The 19604-nt window shown below is 42.8% G+C and overlaps 1 protein-coding gene across 5 annotated transcripts in view; it reads left to right on the forward strand.

Annotated features, from left to right (window-relative positions):
• Positions 1-19604, forward strand: part of DNM1L (dynamin 1 like) — a 52618-nt gene that overhangs the window by 20834 nt on the left and 12180 nt on the right. For 3 of the 5 annotated variants that reach the window (XM_084809454.1, XM_084809451.1, XM_084809453.1), the window contains exons 2-11: positions 3468-3615; positions 12167-12213; positions 13340-13411; positions 13922-14008; positions 14778-14940; positions 15876-15996; positions 16806-16937; positions 17765-17971; positions 18497-18617; positions 18811-18966. In XM_084809454.1, coding sequence (XP_084665580.1) covers positions 3468-3615; positions 12167-12213; positions 13340-13411; positions 13922-14008; positions 14778-14940; positions 15876-15996; positions 16806-16937; positions 17765-17971; positions 18497-18617; positions 18811-18966 — 1254 coding nt within the window. Of the gene's footprint in view, positions 1-3467; positions 3616-9776; positions 9816-12166; positions 12214-13339; positions 13412-13921; positions 14009-14777; positions 14941-15875; positions 15997-16805; positions 16938-17764; positions 17972-18496; positions 18618-18810; positions 18967-19604 lie in introns of all 5 variants that reach the window. The other 2 variants (XM_084809450.1, XM_084809452.1) reach the window with 1 other exon arrangement.

Raw genomic sequence — 19604 nt, forward strand, 5'->3', positions numbered from 1 at the left:
AGAGCAACCTGCCCCACCACCCCGCAAAAGCCCTGCGAAATAGAGCCTACCTGGCTGCAGCTCTGCCGGTGGCGGCAGCTCCAGCCGTTGCTGGGCTGCGGCCGCAAATGGTGGTGGCTACGGTGGCCGCCATTTGTGTCCCTGGCAATCTGTGATAGGCTACGTAAGTATCAACGTAGCCTATCACGGCTCAGGGCAGGGACGCAAATGGTGTAGCCGCCGCCATTTGCGTCCGTGTCTTTAGCCGTGATAGGCTACATATATATTTACGTAGCCTATTACGGCTAAAGACACGGACGCAAATGGCGGTGGCTACGGCGGCCGCCATTTGCGTCCCTGTGCAGCCCAGTGGCTGGATGTCCGGCTGCAGGTGGCCCTGGCCGGCGGCTCCGCGGAGTCAGCCGGGGAGGATTCCAGGAAGAGGGACGGAGCGCCTCCCCTCCTCCAGTGGACACCGCCACCGGAACAAGGTAAGGGATTCGTACATCCCTAATTTATTGTAGTTCTATGAGACTACTGGATTGGGGAGGGGATTGTGGTGAGAGATAAATATTAAAAGGTTTGCAGACTGATTCTTTGCATATTTATTTGGAAGTCCCACAGGGGCAAGTGGGAGTGTCTTGAGATATGTACATGAGTGTGATTGGATGTGATTGCTGCAGAGAGAAAAATTCATGAATGGGGAAGGTGTTGCGAGAAGCCTTGGTATAAAAACAAAACATTTATGTACAGTATAGGGAGGAGAAGATAGGCCTTAGGGATGTGTAATACATACATTGCAAGAAAAATGCACATGTAAACATCAGTGAGCAGTAAGATCAGAAGCTAAAAATAATTGCCTGATCAGATCAGGAAGAAAGAGTAAAAGCTGTCCCAATAGCAAGATTTTGATTCATTAGTAAAAGTTAACTGCTGGACATCAGCAGGTTTCTATGGGGAGGGATTTCCTCTGGGATAGAGACCCTTCCGTTTGCCATCACTCATGACAGACACCTTTTGTAGAAGGGATCCAGACCAGAGAACCTCTGGCAGATATAAATGGAGATTTCAAAGCAAGGCCATTCAGGGCTTTAAAGGTTAAATCCAGTACTTGGAGTTGAGCCCAGAAGCTCACTTGCAGTCAGTATAGTTTGTGCAAAATTTGAGTTAGCATTGGAACTACATTACATGGATTAGGATACTGAAAACCAAAGTTAAGGTAAAAATTGAACACTATAGGATTCTTCGATACAAAATCTAACAATAACATACATAATAACACAAATAATAAAAAACTGAATACATCAAAATGTCTAAAAACAGTTACAAAATTGGCGAAGAACATTCAGCAAATCACTCGGCCGTGGCTCTTGTATATAAATCTTTAGATGGAGAACGACTAAACAGTTCTCTTCAAACAGCTTCTATGACTGGCTGCTTACCAGTGGCCCTGAGATTGTTTTAGGAAAGTGAAGAGACAGACCTTTTATGTACAATGTCACAGGAATGGTTTTTGGAAAAACTCTTCACGACCGTATTGAAGGATAATGAAATTGCTTACTTAGGATGGCCAGTCGTAGAATTTTGATCTATTAGGTTTGTTATCATTTAATTAATAAAATAATAAATTTTATAATAGTTATGTTATATATATTGTTAGGTTTTGTATTAAAGAATCCTTTACGTTGTTTATATTTCCCCCCGCTTAACTTTAGTTCTTTGTAATTTATTTATTTATTTATTTATTTGATTTGTACCCTGCCTTTCTATCAAAAAACTGGCACTCAAGGCAGCTTACAGTCAGAAATAAAACTTTAAACAATAATAAACAAATGTATTGAAACATAATTAAAAATACAACAATAACAGAATCAAAACAACATCCAACCCAACAGACTTACATACCAAGGCCTGCTTGAAAAAAGTGGTATCTGCCTGCTAGCAGAAGGACAGCAGAGAGGGAGCAAACCTAGCCTCCCTTGGTAGGAAGTTCCAGAGCCTGGGAGTGGCCACCAAGAAGGCCCTCTATTGTGTTGCCACCAAATGCGCCTCTGAAGGGCCTTTCCTGAGAACTTTAAGACCTGGGCAGGCTCATACAGGAGAAGGCAGTCTTTCAGGTAGCCTGGTTCCAAGACATTCCACTCATTTCATTGGCCGCAGCACCCTGGAAAACCAGGCGTTTGTTGGGCTCAACTCCATGGGAGAGAAAGCTCAAGAGTGTTTGTGTCAACTACCCAGGCCATTTCTCCATTCCATAGGTCAACCAGAGCGTCGACAGTATTGCCTGCCAAGGTGACAAGAAACCCCCCAAGAGCTTTCAGAAAACCATCCAGATCCATCACTCTCCTGGGGCAAACCATCTTAATTGGCTACCTTTACCTTCAGAGGCTCAAAGTCCCAGCAAGTCTTAGATTTCTGTTAAGAACTATATTTGCCTTTTATCTGTTGCATGGATTAGGATATCCAGCCCATCATTCTAGGAATAGGTTAGATTATACATCTAAATATAGTCAGTTTTGTAATACATTGAGGTGACAATCTTCAGCCCGCTTTGTCTTTGACCTCTCTGCTCTGTAAAATTGTGTGTGGTGTTTTATTATTTTTCTGATATTTCTAGGATTGTTTTCTGCATGAGCGCTTCAGAAATAGCCAAGAAAACTTGTCACAATTATCCATTTTTTACCTGTTTCTGAAATTTTGTAGCTGTCTCTAATAGGTTAATCAAGGTTACAGTTTATCACTTGTAAAGAAGGATTAATGGCCTGTAATGGTGTGCTTGCATTAGTGCCCCTTATTTTTAATGTTGGTTTGTTACCTGCTTGTCCTGGCTTATTCTTTGCCAGTTTGATGCTAATTCTTCCTCCCCACTTTGACTCACTGTACGATTGGGAGCAGGTCCTGGTGTGACACACTTCCTCTCCTGCTCCCCAGCTGTGTCTAGAAGGTAACAGTAACACCTGGAGATCCTGTGAATTGGTTTCTACATTTTGGGGTCAAGGACCTTTCGAACTGACTTTCGAAGTTCAAATACCTTTCGAACTGCTCCCTGTATGAAACCTTCCTGCATGGTTGAAAGTCAGCATGCCTGGCACAGCCAAGTTAAAGGTTTTCTCCTTAACATGCTAGACGCCCATGTGCAGGGCATTTGACTGAAGTGAAATGTGATGAAAGTGGAAACGCTGAAGGAGACCAGGCAGTCTGTGCCCTCCAGATATTTTGGATTTCACCTCCCATCAGCCCCAGCCAGTATGGCCATTAGTGAGGAATGCTGGGAGTTGTAGTCCAAAACATCTGGAGGGCACCCAGTTGTGGAAAGCTGCAGTAGACTGTTCCACCTATTGAAAAGGATGGTGTTTTGGGGGGAAGGTTATATTAGGTTATATAAGACCTCTGCCTGGGAACTGCGAGCCATCAAACTCTGTAGTTTGTTTAAAGCTACTGGAATAGCGGAATGAGGATTTAACTCCTTGGTCTCTCTTCATTTTCAGAGCAGTGGCAAAAGTTCAGTGCTGGAAAGTCTGGTGGGGAGGGACCTGCTCCCAAGAGGCACTGGGATTGTCACCCGGAGACCACTCATCCTGCAGCTGGTGCACGTTTCGGCAGAGGATCGCCGGAAAACAGCTGGAGATGAAAACGGTAAGAGCTGCCCATGATGATGGGACTTCGTCCTTAAAAGGAAACGGTTGATCACATGTTGTTCACATGAAGTCAAGCCAAGTGAAGACACAGCCAGTGTTTGAGACTCCTTTTGCCATTTTTTCTGTCTCTATAAACTGGAGACAAACCACAGCTGACAGGGCTTGTATTGCCCATACAGCTATCTTACATGAAAAGCTCTTCATGTGGTGTAGCAGTTACCATCACTCACTGTATTCAGCAACTTTAGACCTAAAGGGGTGTGTTTGTGCATGTATGTATTAGTTGGCTTGCAAGGTGTTCGTTTTTATGACCTCATACGATGGGGGGGGGGTCCTTCACAATTATACTTAGTGTTTTAATAGTGCTTTAGAGTTTTCAAAGCGTTTCACGTACAATATCTCAGTCCACCTGACAACAGCCCTGTAAGTATTATTATGTTGTAAAAGGTGGGGAGGTAAATAGAAGCTGAGAGATTAGTGGCTTGTTGAAGGCTGCCTAGTGTGGAAGCAGGCAGAAGGCAGGTCAGTGGATGAAAGCAGAATTGCCAAAGGAGACAGGGCAAGCTAGATCTATTGCAGTAGACAAATGCAGGTAGACTGCTGCATTATTTGTGGCAAATTTGCAAGGGTTTCTGATCCCCAGTAGCAAGAATAAAAAGCCTCCCCCCCAAAAAAGAGTACATTAGAATCCCAGTCCATAGGAACTGAGAGCCACTGCATTCACATCTCTCTTATCCTTATTGTAGTGATTCTTCTGTCCATCTTGATGAAATAATTATTTTGATATGAGAAAATTATTTTTCAAATAACTGAGCAAACTTCCTTTGTTAGGGTGATTGCTTATATTAATGGCCCAGGTTGATTGATAGATGTTTCTTTATTGGAACTAAACGGTTAGGAAAGTTGGAGACCTTGCTTGAATGTCTCTGACTAGTGGGGCAGTGCTATAAGAGCACGGTGCCGTGACACACAGCCTCTCCCCAGCTAAGGGGAGGGGGCCGATGTAAGGTCTGTGTGAAGAAACAACAGATACACAGCATTGAGAATGAAGGCTTTGAACTGGCCGAGGGCACCAGAAGAGTGTCTCTGGAGAACTGATGAGAAGGAGTGGAACTGCTCCCTGATGGGAGTGTGCATGCTGCTTGTCTTCACTTATGCCAGTGGTGGGGGACATGTGGCCGGCCAGATGTTGTTGGACTGCAGCTCCCATCAGCCCTAGCCAACATAGCCAATGGTGAGGGATAATTGGACTTGCAGTCCGACAGCAACTGGAAGGCCACATGTTCCCCACCCCTGACTAACACTCTACTTGTGTATTTCTATATAAACCAAGTATTGCAAAAACAACATCAATTCCCAGCCATCTCATAGGAGCCTAGGTGAAGGTTGTATTTCTACAGAGCATCCTAGTGGTACGGCTCATTGAGTGAAGCAGATAATTGGCTCCACTTACATCTGGCTCCACCCACCCATGCAGACACAATTTTGCATCCACCTCTGATTTTTGGACCTCAGGGTTTTACTAAAAAAACAAAACTGCCTATACTTGACCTAGTGAGTTCATAACTGGGGACTTCCTGGAGAGCCAGTATAGTGTCAGACTAGGCCTGGGCGTAAGGAGATCCAGGTTCAAATTTCAGGTCATGAAACTTGTTAAGTAATCTCAGCCAATCATGCATTACTTGCCTGAGGGGATAAAGTGCGTTGACAGGAACTGCAGGGCCATGCCTGTAACTCTGCCTGCAATGCCTGAGGTAAGGGAAGCCTTTGTACACAGACCTCTAACCGTGGAGGTTTCCTCGCATCCTTGATTGTACAGCGTTTCAAGGATCCAGGGAAGATGTACAGGTGTATGTATGAATGCTTCCCCGCCTCAGATGTCCATGCAAATTTGGGGCAGGGAGGTTCCGTGCATGGTTGAGGATGGCATTACAGGTACAGTCTGACAGCCCTTTTCTACACACATTACCCAGTCATGCTCCTAGTTGAACAAGAGATTTCTGAAAGAGTTAAGAGGCTTACCTGGAACCACTAGGAGCTTTTGATGACCAGTTTCTTAAAATGTAGCCTCTTGTCTTAACTAGCCTTTATGCTGTGGTGATGCCCTCTGCTTATTAATGATGTAGCCTACATTGTCTTTTGAGATCGTAGAATTTTCTTTTTCCCTTTGGAGGAAAATAGAGTATTTAATGGTGGTAGTGGGGGAGGGAGTTTGTGTTGAACCTTTTGCTAATTAAAGCAAAAATACTAAAACAAGGTCACAGGTGTTCTATGAGTTTAAGAGCTATGAATTTAAGTACTATGAGTGCTTTTTCCAGGTACTGCTCTTGATTTACATACCTCAAATGCTGCAATTTAACATTAGATTCTTTAAATAATGAAAGGAGGATCCTAAATATTTGCCACTCTTGTAAAAATTTAATAATCACCACATGGAAATAATCTGGAGACTATTTATGTGAATGTGTATCCCTGGGTAAATCTGCTTGAGGCTCTGGAATGAATATTGGTCTGTTTGCTGGATTAAATGGGATTATTTGAAAAGGAATTACAAATAATCCAATAACATTTGCTGCCAGTAAGATGTCAGATCATTAAATACACCCTACTAAAGCTGCCTCTCCTAACAATTGGGACTTGAGGAATTGTCTGTTTTGATAGACGTCAAAATTAATATAAGATATTAGAATATTAAAATATAAGATATTAGATTATTCTTTTCCATGTTTTAGCTGCTTCCTCTTAAAATTATATTAAAGTATTGTTGCTTTTAAATTCTTTTTGGTTTTACTGTATTTGTTTTTCTTGTATATGTCACTTTGAGAGCTTTGGCTATGTGGCGTCTTGTAAATTGAGTTTATTATTATTATTGCCTTGCGTGTGGATTCTTCTCTCTCCCCCCCCCCCCCATTTACCGCAATTACAGAGTAAAATGCAGTTGGGTGAAATAGTTGGCTAAAATAAATTGGCTTCTATTGCATTTTCTCATGCTTTATAAAAGCCCTTCTTGTCTTGACTGTTCAGAACCTTAGGACACACCTTTGTTCTTTGGTATGTGGTAAGTAGGAAGCAAGGTTTGCAGTAGCATCTGCCCTTTCTTCAAATAAAGGACAATTTGGGACTTTCCGCTGTATCCACCCCATCCTTTTAATGTAGAATGTAGGCCTTCTCAGCAGGGATGCTGTCTCTTCTGTGTTTTTATGTGAAACTGGAAAATGCATGAAATACTACTCGTGCTAGTCATTCTAGTAGCATAAAATGTCAGGCCATTTTCTGAATAATTAGTTAGCCATTGGCAGAGAATCATGTTGGTGCCCTCTCAAATTCTACATTTGTATGGATATCACAAACCTATTGCTACTGTATTTAGCTCCTCCCCTTCGCACAGAGGAGGTCCCAGGTTGCCCAGGTGTGGGGAAGTCTCCTGTCTGAAACCTTAGAGCAGGGTGGGCAACTTGTGGCCCACCAGATATTTTGGCCTTCGGTTCCCATCATCTTTTACCAATGGCTATGTTGGCTAGTGCTGATGAGAATTGTAGGCCAAAACATCTGGAGGGCTACAACTTCCCCACCCTTGCCCTAGAGAGTCACTGCTAGTCAGTGTAGATAGGCAGTATTGAATGAGATGGACCAATGGTGTAAACCTACTGTACTCCTTTTCCCCAGAAACCCACTCTCTACCTCAGGGGCTAACCCAGCTAAAAGTAAACCTCTGTGCCTGTGACTTCAACTCTTACCTGGAGGCAGCTCTAAGAAGGTAGAGCCTGATTACACAGCAGTCTCTGAATTCAACCATGCTCAGGGGATTATTGGGGCTATGTACTTACATTAATGACAGTAGGAGGGTGACCATGTTTTCTACTTTAGAGGACAGTCCTCTATTTGAATGTCTGTCAGAGGACAGTCCTCTATTTGAAGGACAGGTCAGTCCAAGTCTGGTTTAAAGAACAAGAAACATAAGAAGTTGGGCCGGTTTGCATGACATAGCCGGCTCATTGTGGGTTATTTAACCCATGATGAGCCATGGTGTGTGTGACCACCAGTTTGAATACGCAGCCACAATTGGGGGTTGCACCATGTCGTGTGAACCCAGCCATCATGGGTAATTTAACCCTCGTATAACCCTACTACTAATCGCAGTAGGCTTATATATTTCATTCCCTGCAATTCCATTGTTCCTAGACCTTACCATGGAGAAAAGTGGTTTGTGTGGGGTTTTTTGGTGGTGGTGATTGTGTTGGGGGAGAAGTGTGAGATGGAGCACTTGAGCCTGAACCAGTCTCCCAAGAAGAGTCCCAAGGGATGGTGGGAAATGGCATCCATGACATAACATCCATGACTTTAAACTCTATCTCTCCCCTCCCCCCCGGTAGAATATTTTGGGTACTGAATTTTGCCAGATGTGGTGTCCATATTTATATATATACCACAAGAAAAAGAAATAACAAGAGGGCTAGCCCAACAAAGAATAAACATGACATCGTAGTAGTTGTCTGTTAGTGAAAAGTCACAAGTTACTTAGTATGGTAAAAAGCACTGATCTTGTGTAGCTGTAGCCAGTGCATGCAGTCTGGTACTGTGCATAATTTTAGGGGTCCTGTAACATTTGTGAGAAGTGTGTAGGTTTGGGGAGGGGGGAATGTTAATAAATACCCCTCTGTCAGTTTGGTTGCATCATGCAATTAACTGCTTTATGCCTCTGTGTGGAGTAATGAGCTCTGTGTAATGTTGTGTTTTTGCTTTTTTTGGGGGGGGGGGACAAACAAACTCCCTTCTGCTAATCCAGTTGAGAAATGTTTGTCCTTATTAATTTTTAAATTGGTCTGGGAGCTAAGAATCTCTTCTCATAGCTCATTTTCTTCCAGATGGGGTTGAGGGCAGCAGCAGTAGCATGTGTTCAGGAACACATTTCGTATTCTTCCTGTCTCTTCTGGATTCAAAGCCAGTGCAGCATTCTTAATGGAATGAAATGATTTTAAGATGAGAGACAAGAGCGATGCATTAGGAACATGAAATTAAAGAAAGTGACAGCAAGATAACTTTTCCCTGTGGCTCTCATTAGATCAGCCTTCCACAACCGGGTGCTGTCCAGAATTGTTGCACTACAACTCCCAGCCATGGGGGATGCTGGGAACTGGAAGTCAAACACATCTGGAGGGCACCAGATTCGCAGAGCCTGCATTAGATCTTGGAAGAGCTCAAGTAATAATGCTTAACGTTGTTTTATATAAATAATGCTGTTTCTGAGAGATAAGGTAAGTCCAAAAGCTTACAGAACTTATACAAAGTTTGAGATAAATCAGGTAATTCCAAACTTTCTTCTCCCACCCACGTCTGCATTTACAAACCCAGACTGGTTCTTTGTAAGCACCGTGGCTCTTCCTCACTACGTATAGCCTCTACACACTTTAAAGCAGGGGTGCAGAACCTCCGGCCCACGGGGCACCCTAGTCCAACCCGTGGAGCCTCCTCTGATTCTGTCACAAGGTAGGCGTAGTCTCCAGGCTCTGCCCCCGGAGGGATTCACTCAGAGGCAATCCTCGCTGTTATCTCCAATCTCAGATTGGAGATAACATTGGGGGTTCCCCTGCATGCCGTGCACCAGCAAGAGAATCCCTGCTGTTATCTCCAATTGGAGATAACGGGGGGGGGGGTGCGGGGCAGTCAAACTCAGCCTGTGCTGAGACATTTAAAGGCTCACCCACATCAGGCCGCTGTTTGATTTTTCTGTTTTCTGTAAAACTGATGGTTCCTTTTTAAACTTTCCGTTCTTGGGATGACTATTCCAACTTGCTCACTTTTTCTTTTGATTCAGGCAGATGTTTGTCATGAGTTTTGATAAATGGTGGTTCTTCACAATGAAGTATTTAAGCTAATTTGAGGGAGCCAGTTGGTAATTGCAAGGGCATCAAGTAATTTGCATGCTTGTGTATAATCTTCTTGATACATGCCACTTAATTATGACTGGCTTTTAGGTGGAAACTAACCGTGCATTAATGATTTCTCAATTGGCGCATATATCTTCATGCATGTTGTGATTCTGCAGGACTAATAACAAAAAAGGAAAAAAAGAACACAAAATGGTCTGGAAAGGGGGGAAAAAACAACCCTCTGTAGAAGAATAACTAAACTTTTGATGCTGTTTCTCTTTAACTGCAGACCCTGCAACATGGAAACATTCAAGGCACTTTTCTAAAGGTTTCCTATTCACTTTTTTCCCCTCCTACACAGAATCTGCATGCTTATGTATTCTAGTCACCAGCATTTCATGCCACTTTTATTGCTGCCTGCTGTCCTTATTTGCACATTTATACACTGGCTGCTGTGCTAAATAGCTGGTTTTGGTGGGCCACTAGCTTACTGTGCTGCTTTCCTTCTTTTTGCCCTTGTTTCAAATTAGAATGCAATGTAGAAATGTAACGTAAAAAAAATTGCGGTATAGTGCTTCATGATATCCGTCGTTGTACTCTCCTTACTACGGTGAATGTTTAAATCTGTTGTAGTGTTGGGTCTCTTGAAAATAACACAATGGAGAGAGTGACTGATTTCAAGTAATTTAATAATAACTGGGACCAGCAAACTGCATGATGGTGTAATAATGCTGTGGGCCTCTCACCAGTAGGATCAAAAAGCACCTTGCGACTTAGCTATAGCAAAGAATTTGGGATTTAGTGGCTCTCCTACCTGCTCTTTTAGTGGCTGTAGTGCAGGGGTGGGCAACTTGCGGCACTCCAGATGTTGGACTGTCAGCTCTAGCCATCACAGCCAATGGCAGGGGATAATAGGAGTTTCCCACCCCTGTTGTAGCGAAAAGTACTCTAATTCTGCTTAATAACTGGAGCAGGGGTGTAGGGAAGAGGATGTAGGAGATGCTGTTTCTCCAGGGAGAATGGTGCCTCCTAAGATAGTGCTTCTGTGATCCACTTTGCCAAAGCTCTCCCCTGCTGCTGGTGGGAGGAAAGTGCCTACAGCCTGCATGGGAAGGGGGTCCTGTACACAGGGCCTGCACTGCAGCACACCACTCCCACCTGTAGAAAGCTGCCTTTCATCTGACAGCAATCCTGAGAAAGGTGGTTGGCCTTGGAATGAGGCCGCAGGTCACCCAACAACCACTTGGCCCCTGAAGCTGAAATTGCTTTAAAATAAAGTCATACATCCAGAGTTGGAGACCATTCTTACATGTTTTGTTGCCCTTAAACCAGAGATCCACCTGAGAATGAGCGCGATGCATGTTCACAGTAGGCCACAACTAGCATGCATCATCATGCAATGGAGGCGAGAGTTGCGACCTTCCATTTCTAGGAAGGAAAGAACCCGGACCTGTATCTAGGGTGGCCAGGTGGAAAAGAGGATGTACTCCCGTGCCTGAACCAGCTGTGTGAAACAGGGAATTTCAGCAGGTGTATTTCAGCAAACTCTTCTGCACAACTTCTAAAGGTGCAAGGAACCTGTCCTCTTTTACATCTGGCCACCTTACGTGTATCCCAGTAAGCCAAGGGTACGACCAATATGGTGAACAGAATTGGGCATACTGTTGAAGTTAGTCCAAATGGCATAAAGTCCCTTAAGAACTGGACCTTCTTAGATACCCACTCTGTGCTTTCAGAGTTTATGTTTCTTACATTTGTCTCTTAATTTCACCTTTTCTCCCCTGGAAAGAATACTAATGTTCCATTTTTCACCTACAGAAGGAAACTGCTTAAAATCCAGTATGTTTTTGTTCATGACAGATGAAGGGAGCATTCTGGGCAACAGATTAGCACAACAAAATGAGCTGCTCTTGTGTGGCTAGTTTTCTAATGCACGATGGCCCGCATTCAACTACAGTTTAGGTTTGGCAAAGTCCCATTTAAAGCAATAAAAGTTATGGTCCTTCCAGATAGAGGGCTCCTAGTACTACCAGTCAAAAGGCTTCATTCATTCATTCATTCGTTACATTTATATCCCGCCTTGTGCAGCTATTCCACCTTTTCCTCAATGGATTTTTTCTGGTAAGAAAAATGACTGGAAGAAGCAGTGGGAAAATATGGGAGGGTTGCAAATTGAAGATGATGTCTGGACTCCCTGTAAAATTCTGTGGATGGGCAGGGTGCTTGCACAATAACAAATTTGTACGGAAGCACCCTAGACCCTATTAATTCCATTGATTGCAGTAGAATTCTAGTGGGATTAGAACCACTGTAGGCAACGAAAGGTGTGTGTACGTACACGCAGAGACATGCTCACTCTGTGGTCACTCCTGGGGCTCTGATGAAAAATGGGAGGAATTATGATAAGCAATCCCTATTAGGCCCCAGTTTTAGAACAAATTATGTTGTTAGTATACGCAAGGATAGATAGAACAAAAGATATTCATAAATATTGAGGCATTTAACTTCAGGGGAAAAAGACGCTAGGCTTATTTGACTATTGTTGCTTAAATGCCTGCTTTTAGTTTTCATCATGAAATGTTGAGGATAGAAAAACTCAATGAAGGAATGGTATTTGAAACCGAGAATATTAGTTTGTGTTGCCCCACATCGTCTCATACCATGACTGTTTCTTTCCAGGGATTGATACTGAAGAGTGGGGGAAATTTCTACACACCAAAAACAAGGTAATTTTTTTTTCTGTAAAGCTATTAATATGCGTGTGTGTGAGTGTGTGTGTGTGTGTGAGAGAGAGAGAGAGAGAGCGTGAACGCTCAAGTTGGTGCAAATGTTCTTGGAAGCCACAATTTGCAAACTTGCTTCAAACCATTTCTGATTCTGCTTTGTGGCTGATTACAAACTGTGCTTTGCTGAGTTGATAAACTATAGTTTAAGCTTCCTTAACCGTGGTTTGGCGTAATGTCTGCATTGCTCCTGTTTGTTATTCCTCTTTGGCTTCCTGTTAGAAACAGCCTACTGATCTAATATTTTTAATAGCAGCATTTTGGAAGTCATGTTGGTGAAGACAGTTTCCAAAAGTCCAGTCCTTCCTACAAAGTTTGACGCAGGATTTGTACATAAATTTGTGTGGCTTGCAGAATGAGATCTTCTTGTAGTGAAATGTGCAGATGGGACACCTTTTATGTTTCCAGATTGCTCCTCTTTGGCCTGCAGAGAAGCTGGGCCCAGGAAGAATGAGGCACGAGTGTATAACTGCCATTATGGAAGGCTATATACGCCTACTGATTTTGGCACAGTAAGCTCATGTGGCAAAAAATTAGGCTGGGTGCATTTTGTGGCCCATGCATGTGTAGTGGGTGTACACATTACTCTTACGTTTTGGTTTGCAGAGCTTTGCATGCACAGAATATTGAAAACAGCAGTTCATGTACTCCTCCCCCTGCATAACAGTGCACAGAATCCAACCATATTATGCCCCTAGCAGAGGGGGCAGGAGCAAAACAAGCTGCAGTACAGGATCTGGCAACCTGTTTCTGCATGTAGAGCAGCCATTTTCTTTGTCCAAACAGCTGAAAAGAGCATTTTCCGTGAAGAAAATCAAGCTGCATCTTGAGAAACTGCAGCCAGAGAAGCCTGCCCCACACTGCTAAATTATGCACAAAGCTTGCACATTTGTGCAAGGAATTGTATGAGGGGATTCAACTCATAACAGCGATAAAAAAATAAATACAAATTTCCCCTGCACACCTGTCCTCTTGGGTCTTGGCAGGAAAGATAGCTGTCTAGATGGCTTGTATAGGTAAGTAAAGCCACTTATGGTAGGTCTTCAGCATTTTTTCTTTAAAATTTCAGCTCTACACAGACTTTGATGAAATTAGACAAGAAATAGAAAGCGAAACTGAAAGGATTTCAGGAAATAATAAGGTGGGTCTCTGTGCTTGGAAAATTCTTCACATCGGAATTATTTCTGCATTGGATCTGGAGGCTGTAATTGGGAAATGTTTATGTTATTGCTAGTTTTCGTTAAGTCATGCTGATCTACATTTTCTATGCCCAAAGTTTCTCTGTCCAGAGGCAGAATCTACCACAGATACTGCTGTTCATAATATCCAAGGCTACAGCACGGGAAAATCTTTCAAGGTGGCTGTGCATCATCTGTGCAAGGGCATTGCCTTGTTCTATAAACTCTAGCTTCAATTAAAGAAAAGCAGTCATTTTTTCCAGCTACATCTAGGGGAAAATAGCTGAAATGTCCAAGCTAAGAAAGGCACCATATGTGGAAACCTGAATTGAGCATGAAGCCAGATTATAGACACACCCAAATTTTGTACCCTAGATTCAAAGATTCAGTGTCTGCTAGTTTTCTAAAGGTAGCGGTTGGGCAAAAAAGTCTGGTAGAAATTATATTTGGTTACTTTTTCCATGGCTTTCTAGGGGATCAGCCCTGAACCGATTCATCTAAAGATTTTTTCACCAAATGTTGTCAACCTGACCCTTGTAGATTTGCCAGGAATGACAAAGGTAAGAAGGAAATATTTGTATATATATATAATTGAAGGTTTTATGTTTTGCAAAGGGTGAAATGTACATAAGACAGCAATTGACAAAGACCTGGTTCACCCGACACGCGGGCTCATCAGTGGTTGTTTCACCTATGACGAGCCGTGGTGAGTGCTGGGTGACATTTTGAACATGCAGCCCCAAGCGGGGGTTGCCATGTCATGTGAACCCGGCCACCAAAGGTTATTTGAGGGTTAAAGAACCCTTGCATAACCCTTGTTCTGTTGCAGGGTTATGCAGAGGTTGATTAACGGTGCTCGTATGACACGGCCACCCCCTCTCAGGGTTGCATATTCAAAATGTTGCCCGGCACGCATTTTGGCTCATCATGGGTTAAATAACCCACAGTGAGCCGGCCATGTTGTGTGAACCAGCCCAGTGTGTAGCAGACCTTTTCAGTGTTTCTTGCCAAAGTTCCCAACTGCCCTTCCCTCAATCTCCCCCAATCCCCCGCTGCCACTTCACCCTGCAGTGTGCTCTGTTAGATGGGTTTGTCTTCCTTCCTCGTTGCTAATTAATTGGCTGTCCCTTATTAAGTGCTAGTTGGAAGGAGGAGAGCCATTTCTCCCCAAATAATTCCCATGGTTTAGGTTCTCTGTTGGCTTCCTGTTCTCGTCCTCCTGAGAATGGCCTCAGATGCTAAGAAGCCTAGTTGGGTATGAATTGCTGTTAATAAGCGTGCTTTAAAGAAGAAAGTTCATCCAGATTTCACTTGCTTATTTTCTCATAGGTACCTGTGGGCGATCAACCAAAGGATATTGAACTTCAGATCCGAGAACTAATCCTTAGGTTCATTAGTAACCCAAATTCAATTATTCTGGCAGTCACTGCTGCCAACACAGACATGGCCACCTCCGAGGCACTTAAAATAGCACGAGAGGTGGATCCAGATGGTGAGTAGAAAGAGCACAGATTCCAGCTTGTCTGTCTTCTCTCTAGGAAATGTTCTCTTATGACAGTTGATGGTGTAACTATTATTTTGTAGTAGCACCTATTAGAAATTCCCACTCTTGTATTTAAGAAAGTGTATCTTGTAGTTGAAACTTGTATAATTGAAACAGTAAGATTTTTTGAATGAATCTCCTAATTGAAGGCTTTTAGCTAAAGGCAAGACTGGACCACCTCCTATTAAACTACTAAAAACAGCTGTGTAAGTCACTGATCCAGTTTGGACGATTGTTCCTGGCTTCTTAAATCATAATTTATGAAGCCGGAAATGAGCATCAGGCCAAGCACTTCTCTCCCTCCCCCCTCTGCAGCTTATTATCCTGCCTTGTTGACTGACACAGACTTGCACTCCAATTTGACCTGGTTCACATGTCACAGCAGCAATTCCTGGGTTGTTTAACCCGGGAATTACGAGGATGAGCAGAGTGCGTGAGCCATACGCTCATCATTTCTGTTGTTAATTAACAATTCAGGAGCGTCCCCATTCCTGGGTTGTTTCATGATGTGTGAACCCAGAAACTGGGTTTTTTATGGGTTAAACAACCCAGAGTTAACCCAACAACAAACCATGGGCAAACCTAAAACACTTGGGATTTATAGGAAGCATTTATATTGCTGGCAGAGGCGTGGGATTTGAAATGTCCTTTTGTTCGTTAGAAGCAATTCTATATATGCAGTGTGACAGCATTACTTTCAATTGAACCTGAAAACAAATAAACTTTTCATGGTGAATTTCCCTTTTCCTGCATGGGCTTGTTTAGTGGGCAACCTTTCATCTTTTCTCCTTTCCTTTTTTACTTTGGGTAGCTATTCCCTAGGCATGAAAGTTAATACATGACCAGCTTAATGTAAAATGACCATTTACCTGCCGCTCTGATAGGGCGGCGCACCCTTGCTGTTATCACAAAGCTGGATCTCATGGATGCTGGCACTGATGCAATGGATGTACTTATGGGAAGAGTGATACCAGTTAAACTTGGCATCATTGGTGTGGTGAATAGGTGAGTTTGGGTTGGCTTGAGAATCTGATTTTTAAAACATTTCTTTTATGAAAACCACGGTATAATTCCTGTGTATCTTGCCATGTAGACGGGGTAGAACTACTGCAGTAACAGGAATGTTTGGTACCCAAACTGTTCTGGGATCATTCTTAGTTAACTGGGATATTTCTAGGGCTGGTATAATGGAAAGGCCTGGGCAAATTGTGGCTTCCAGCGATGGCAGCAACAGATGAAATTGGGGAAAACACAGAGTTGGGGGTCCTGTACCTCCTCTCAATCTGTAGATCACACTTGCAGCTTCTATATTAGTATGAGTTTCATGCTTAGTCTATCAGTGGTGGCTGACTGCCTTATATGCTATGACTCAGAGGTAGGCACCCTGGTGCTCTCCATATGTTTTGGATTACAACTCTCATAATCCCTGATGATTGGCTGTGCTGGATGGGGCATATGGGGACATCTGTGGGGCACCAGGTTGCCTAACCCTGTGCTATGTGATATCAGCTGGTTTAGAAACATGACTGGGATATTTTCAAAGGAATAATGGTGTATTGGGACTGCACTTTTGAAGCCAGAAGAACACATGAACCAGTAGCAAGAGATGAATATGAAATGGAATCCAGATTAAACAACGCCACCTTGATGGCTTTTCAGCAAATAAGGCAGTAATATAAATGTTAATATTTAAATAATTAATTTAATAAATAATGGCCACTGTCTGAATGCAGCCCAATGAATAAAATGAGAAGTATAAAATACTTTATTACAACATGCATAATAATTTCCTATTTTTCACTCTTAACTTTTAGGAGTCAATTAGATATTAATAATAAGAAGAGTGTGGTTGATTCGATTCGTGACGAATATGGTTTTCTCCAGAAGAAGTATCCCTCTCTTGCCAACCGGAATGGAACAAAGTACCTTGCTAGAACACTCAACAGGTACAAGAATTTGCTTTGATTCTGAACTGCAAGTTTCTGACCCATCTCAGTTGTATTGCAAAAGTTTTGCATTTGCTGGTGAAGCTGGTATTTTAAGGGACAGATGAGTGGAAACATCCCGACACTTTCAATTCTTTTGCAGTTTTGAGTCTCTTATGCACAGGGAATGAATGGAAAGCTAGCAATTATTTGTGAGGTATCAGATAAGTTTTGTGCATGTGCTCAACCTTTTCTGCATGGTAGATGGCCAGCTTTCATTTGATTTCTCCTTGACCTGTTCAGAGATGCCAACTGCAGAATGGATGGCTGACTATCCTTCCTGGACTAGAGTTTATATTCGGAAGTATCTAATAATGGCATTCCCCAAACACAAATCACATTGTGCTGCTGTAAGGGACCTCTAGCGCAATGCGTGATGGAATTCCCCAGAAAACCCATTGCACAAGCTCACACTGTTGGTGTTGTGCTAGAAGTCCCTTATGTGAGCACAGTGTAATTTGCCTTAGCGAAATGGCATCGTTGGATACTGCCCACTGTTTACAGTGTTGAATTTTGGATGGTATTCTAGATTGTGCTGATGGAGTGTGATGGATAAGAAGGTATATTTAGCTGTGTGGAATTTTCAGCCGGACAGCAGTAACATAGAATCCTGATGGCTTTTAGGCTGATGAAATGTTGGGCATTTAAGTTACTGCTGTGAGAGAATCCTGCTTGTTTAGCTGAAAATAATGGTTGTTTAACAATCAAAATATGTGACTGAAAATGAAGTAGATTGTATGTTTAAATCGTGCTTCTAAAAGTCTTCTTTGTTCCCAAACTGCTTTTAGGCTACTCATGCATCACATCAGGGATTGCCTACCAGAACTGAAAACCAGAATCAATGTTCTAGCTGCTCAGTACCAGTCTCTGCTAAACGGCTATGGGGAGCCTGTAGATGACAAGAGTGCCACATTATTACAGCTTATTACCAAATTTGCCACTGAATATTGCAACACCATTGAAGGGACAGCGAAGTACATAGAGACTTCGGAACTGTAAGCACACGTTCGAGTCTAGTTGCCACTGATGATGGAGGAAAGCATATTTAATAGTAATGCTTCTACAAGTGAAATTGAAATTTTCTACCTATTAAGTAATCCAATTAACTCAAATATGGGGAATATAATTTGGCTTCCCTATTTTCCTCCTCTGAGGGAGGTTCAGAGGATGGCAACAAGGGAGAGGGCCTTCTCAGTAGTGGCTCCTCGATTGTGGAACACTCTCCCCCCCCCAGTGAGGTCCGCCTAGCACCAACATCTTTTCGGTGGCAGGTTGAGGCTTTCCTCTACTCCCAGGCATTTGACACCATGTGATACAGTTTTTAATAGGTCCTGGGATTTTATTGTTTATTGTTTAAAATTGTTATATATTTTTGGAATGTAGATGGTTTTATATTATGTTACTATATTGTATTTTTAGAGTTTAATCTTTGTAAACCACCCAGAGATCTTTGGCTATTGGGTGGTATAGAAATGTAATAAGTGAATGAATGTATCCCAATTACTTTTTTCATTCTCTAGGTGTGGCGGAGCTAGGATTTGCTACATTTTTCACGAAACCTTTGGGCGTACCTTAGAATCTGTTGACCCGCTAGGTGGCCTTAACACCATTGACATCTTGACAGCCATTAGAAATGCTACGGTAGGTATTTTCCTTTATCTCCCTGTTAAGATGCTGTGTCCATTTTTTAACTAATGCTTCGTGGTGGGTGGGGCTGCATTACTTGTCGAACATACGCTGTTCTGCCTTGGGGACAGGCATAACGCCATGGTGGACATGGTGAGTTCCATTACAATGAAATAAAAATGAATCTGTTTCCTTGTGGTTTGACCAGGGCCCTCGTCCTGCCTTGTTTGTGCCTGAAGTTTCATTTGAGCTGCTGGTAAAGAGGCAAATCAAACGTTTGGAAGAGCCCAGCTTGCGATGTGTGGAGCTTGTCCATGAGGAAATGCAACGGATTATTCAGCATTGTAGCAATTACAGTACACAGGTGAAAGGAGAAGCTAATGTGCAAAATGTTTATATACGTCGCAGGGTGTGAAATTCTCCTGGAGGATAGGAAACACTATGCTGAGACTGTCGAAGTCGTGCACCATGTTTGGAGTGTCCTTATGGATAAAGGAACTCTTCTGTTTAGGGGATGGCCTGGAAAGGTTTAAAACATACAATTGCCTGAACACTAATGTGAACTTCATGGAGGTTTGTGTGTGCACTTGCACAGGTATGCATTCTTCTACTGTCGGTATAGAAGCGACTACTTTGTGTAGTTTGCGTGTGCATCCCTGGGTTTCTTCAGTTTGGTCTAGGCTTTGCAGAACAGTTTCCCATACCCTTTTCTGTCCCACCAAAGATTCCCTGTTGGGTCCCTTAGAAATCCCAGAGCTAGCAGTGCAGAGCAGAAATAGGAGAAAGGGGATCAGAACTTCAGAAGGAACCTTGCTTCTAACGCCTCATCGGGTGCTTCCATTAAAAAAAAAAAAAAGCGCCATTGTAATAAAAATATATTTGTAAGGAGAGGGTCTCTCTGAAAAGGGCTCCAGGTTGTTGACTTTTTGAGCCTTGGTGCTGTAGTGCACAAGCAGGAGTGAGGAGAATGCCTCGAATTAAGGATGATCCCTAAGTGGCCAT

Source organism: Heloderma suspectum, chromosome 7 (assembly GCF_057233095.1).
Source record: "Heloderma suspectum isolate Gila_16-S chromosome 7, 16-S_ref, whole genome shotgun sequence".
Lineage (NCBI taxonomy): Eukaryota > Metazoa > Chordata > Lepidosauria > Squamata > Helodermatidae > Heloderma > Heloderma suspectum.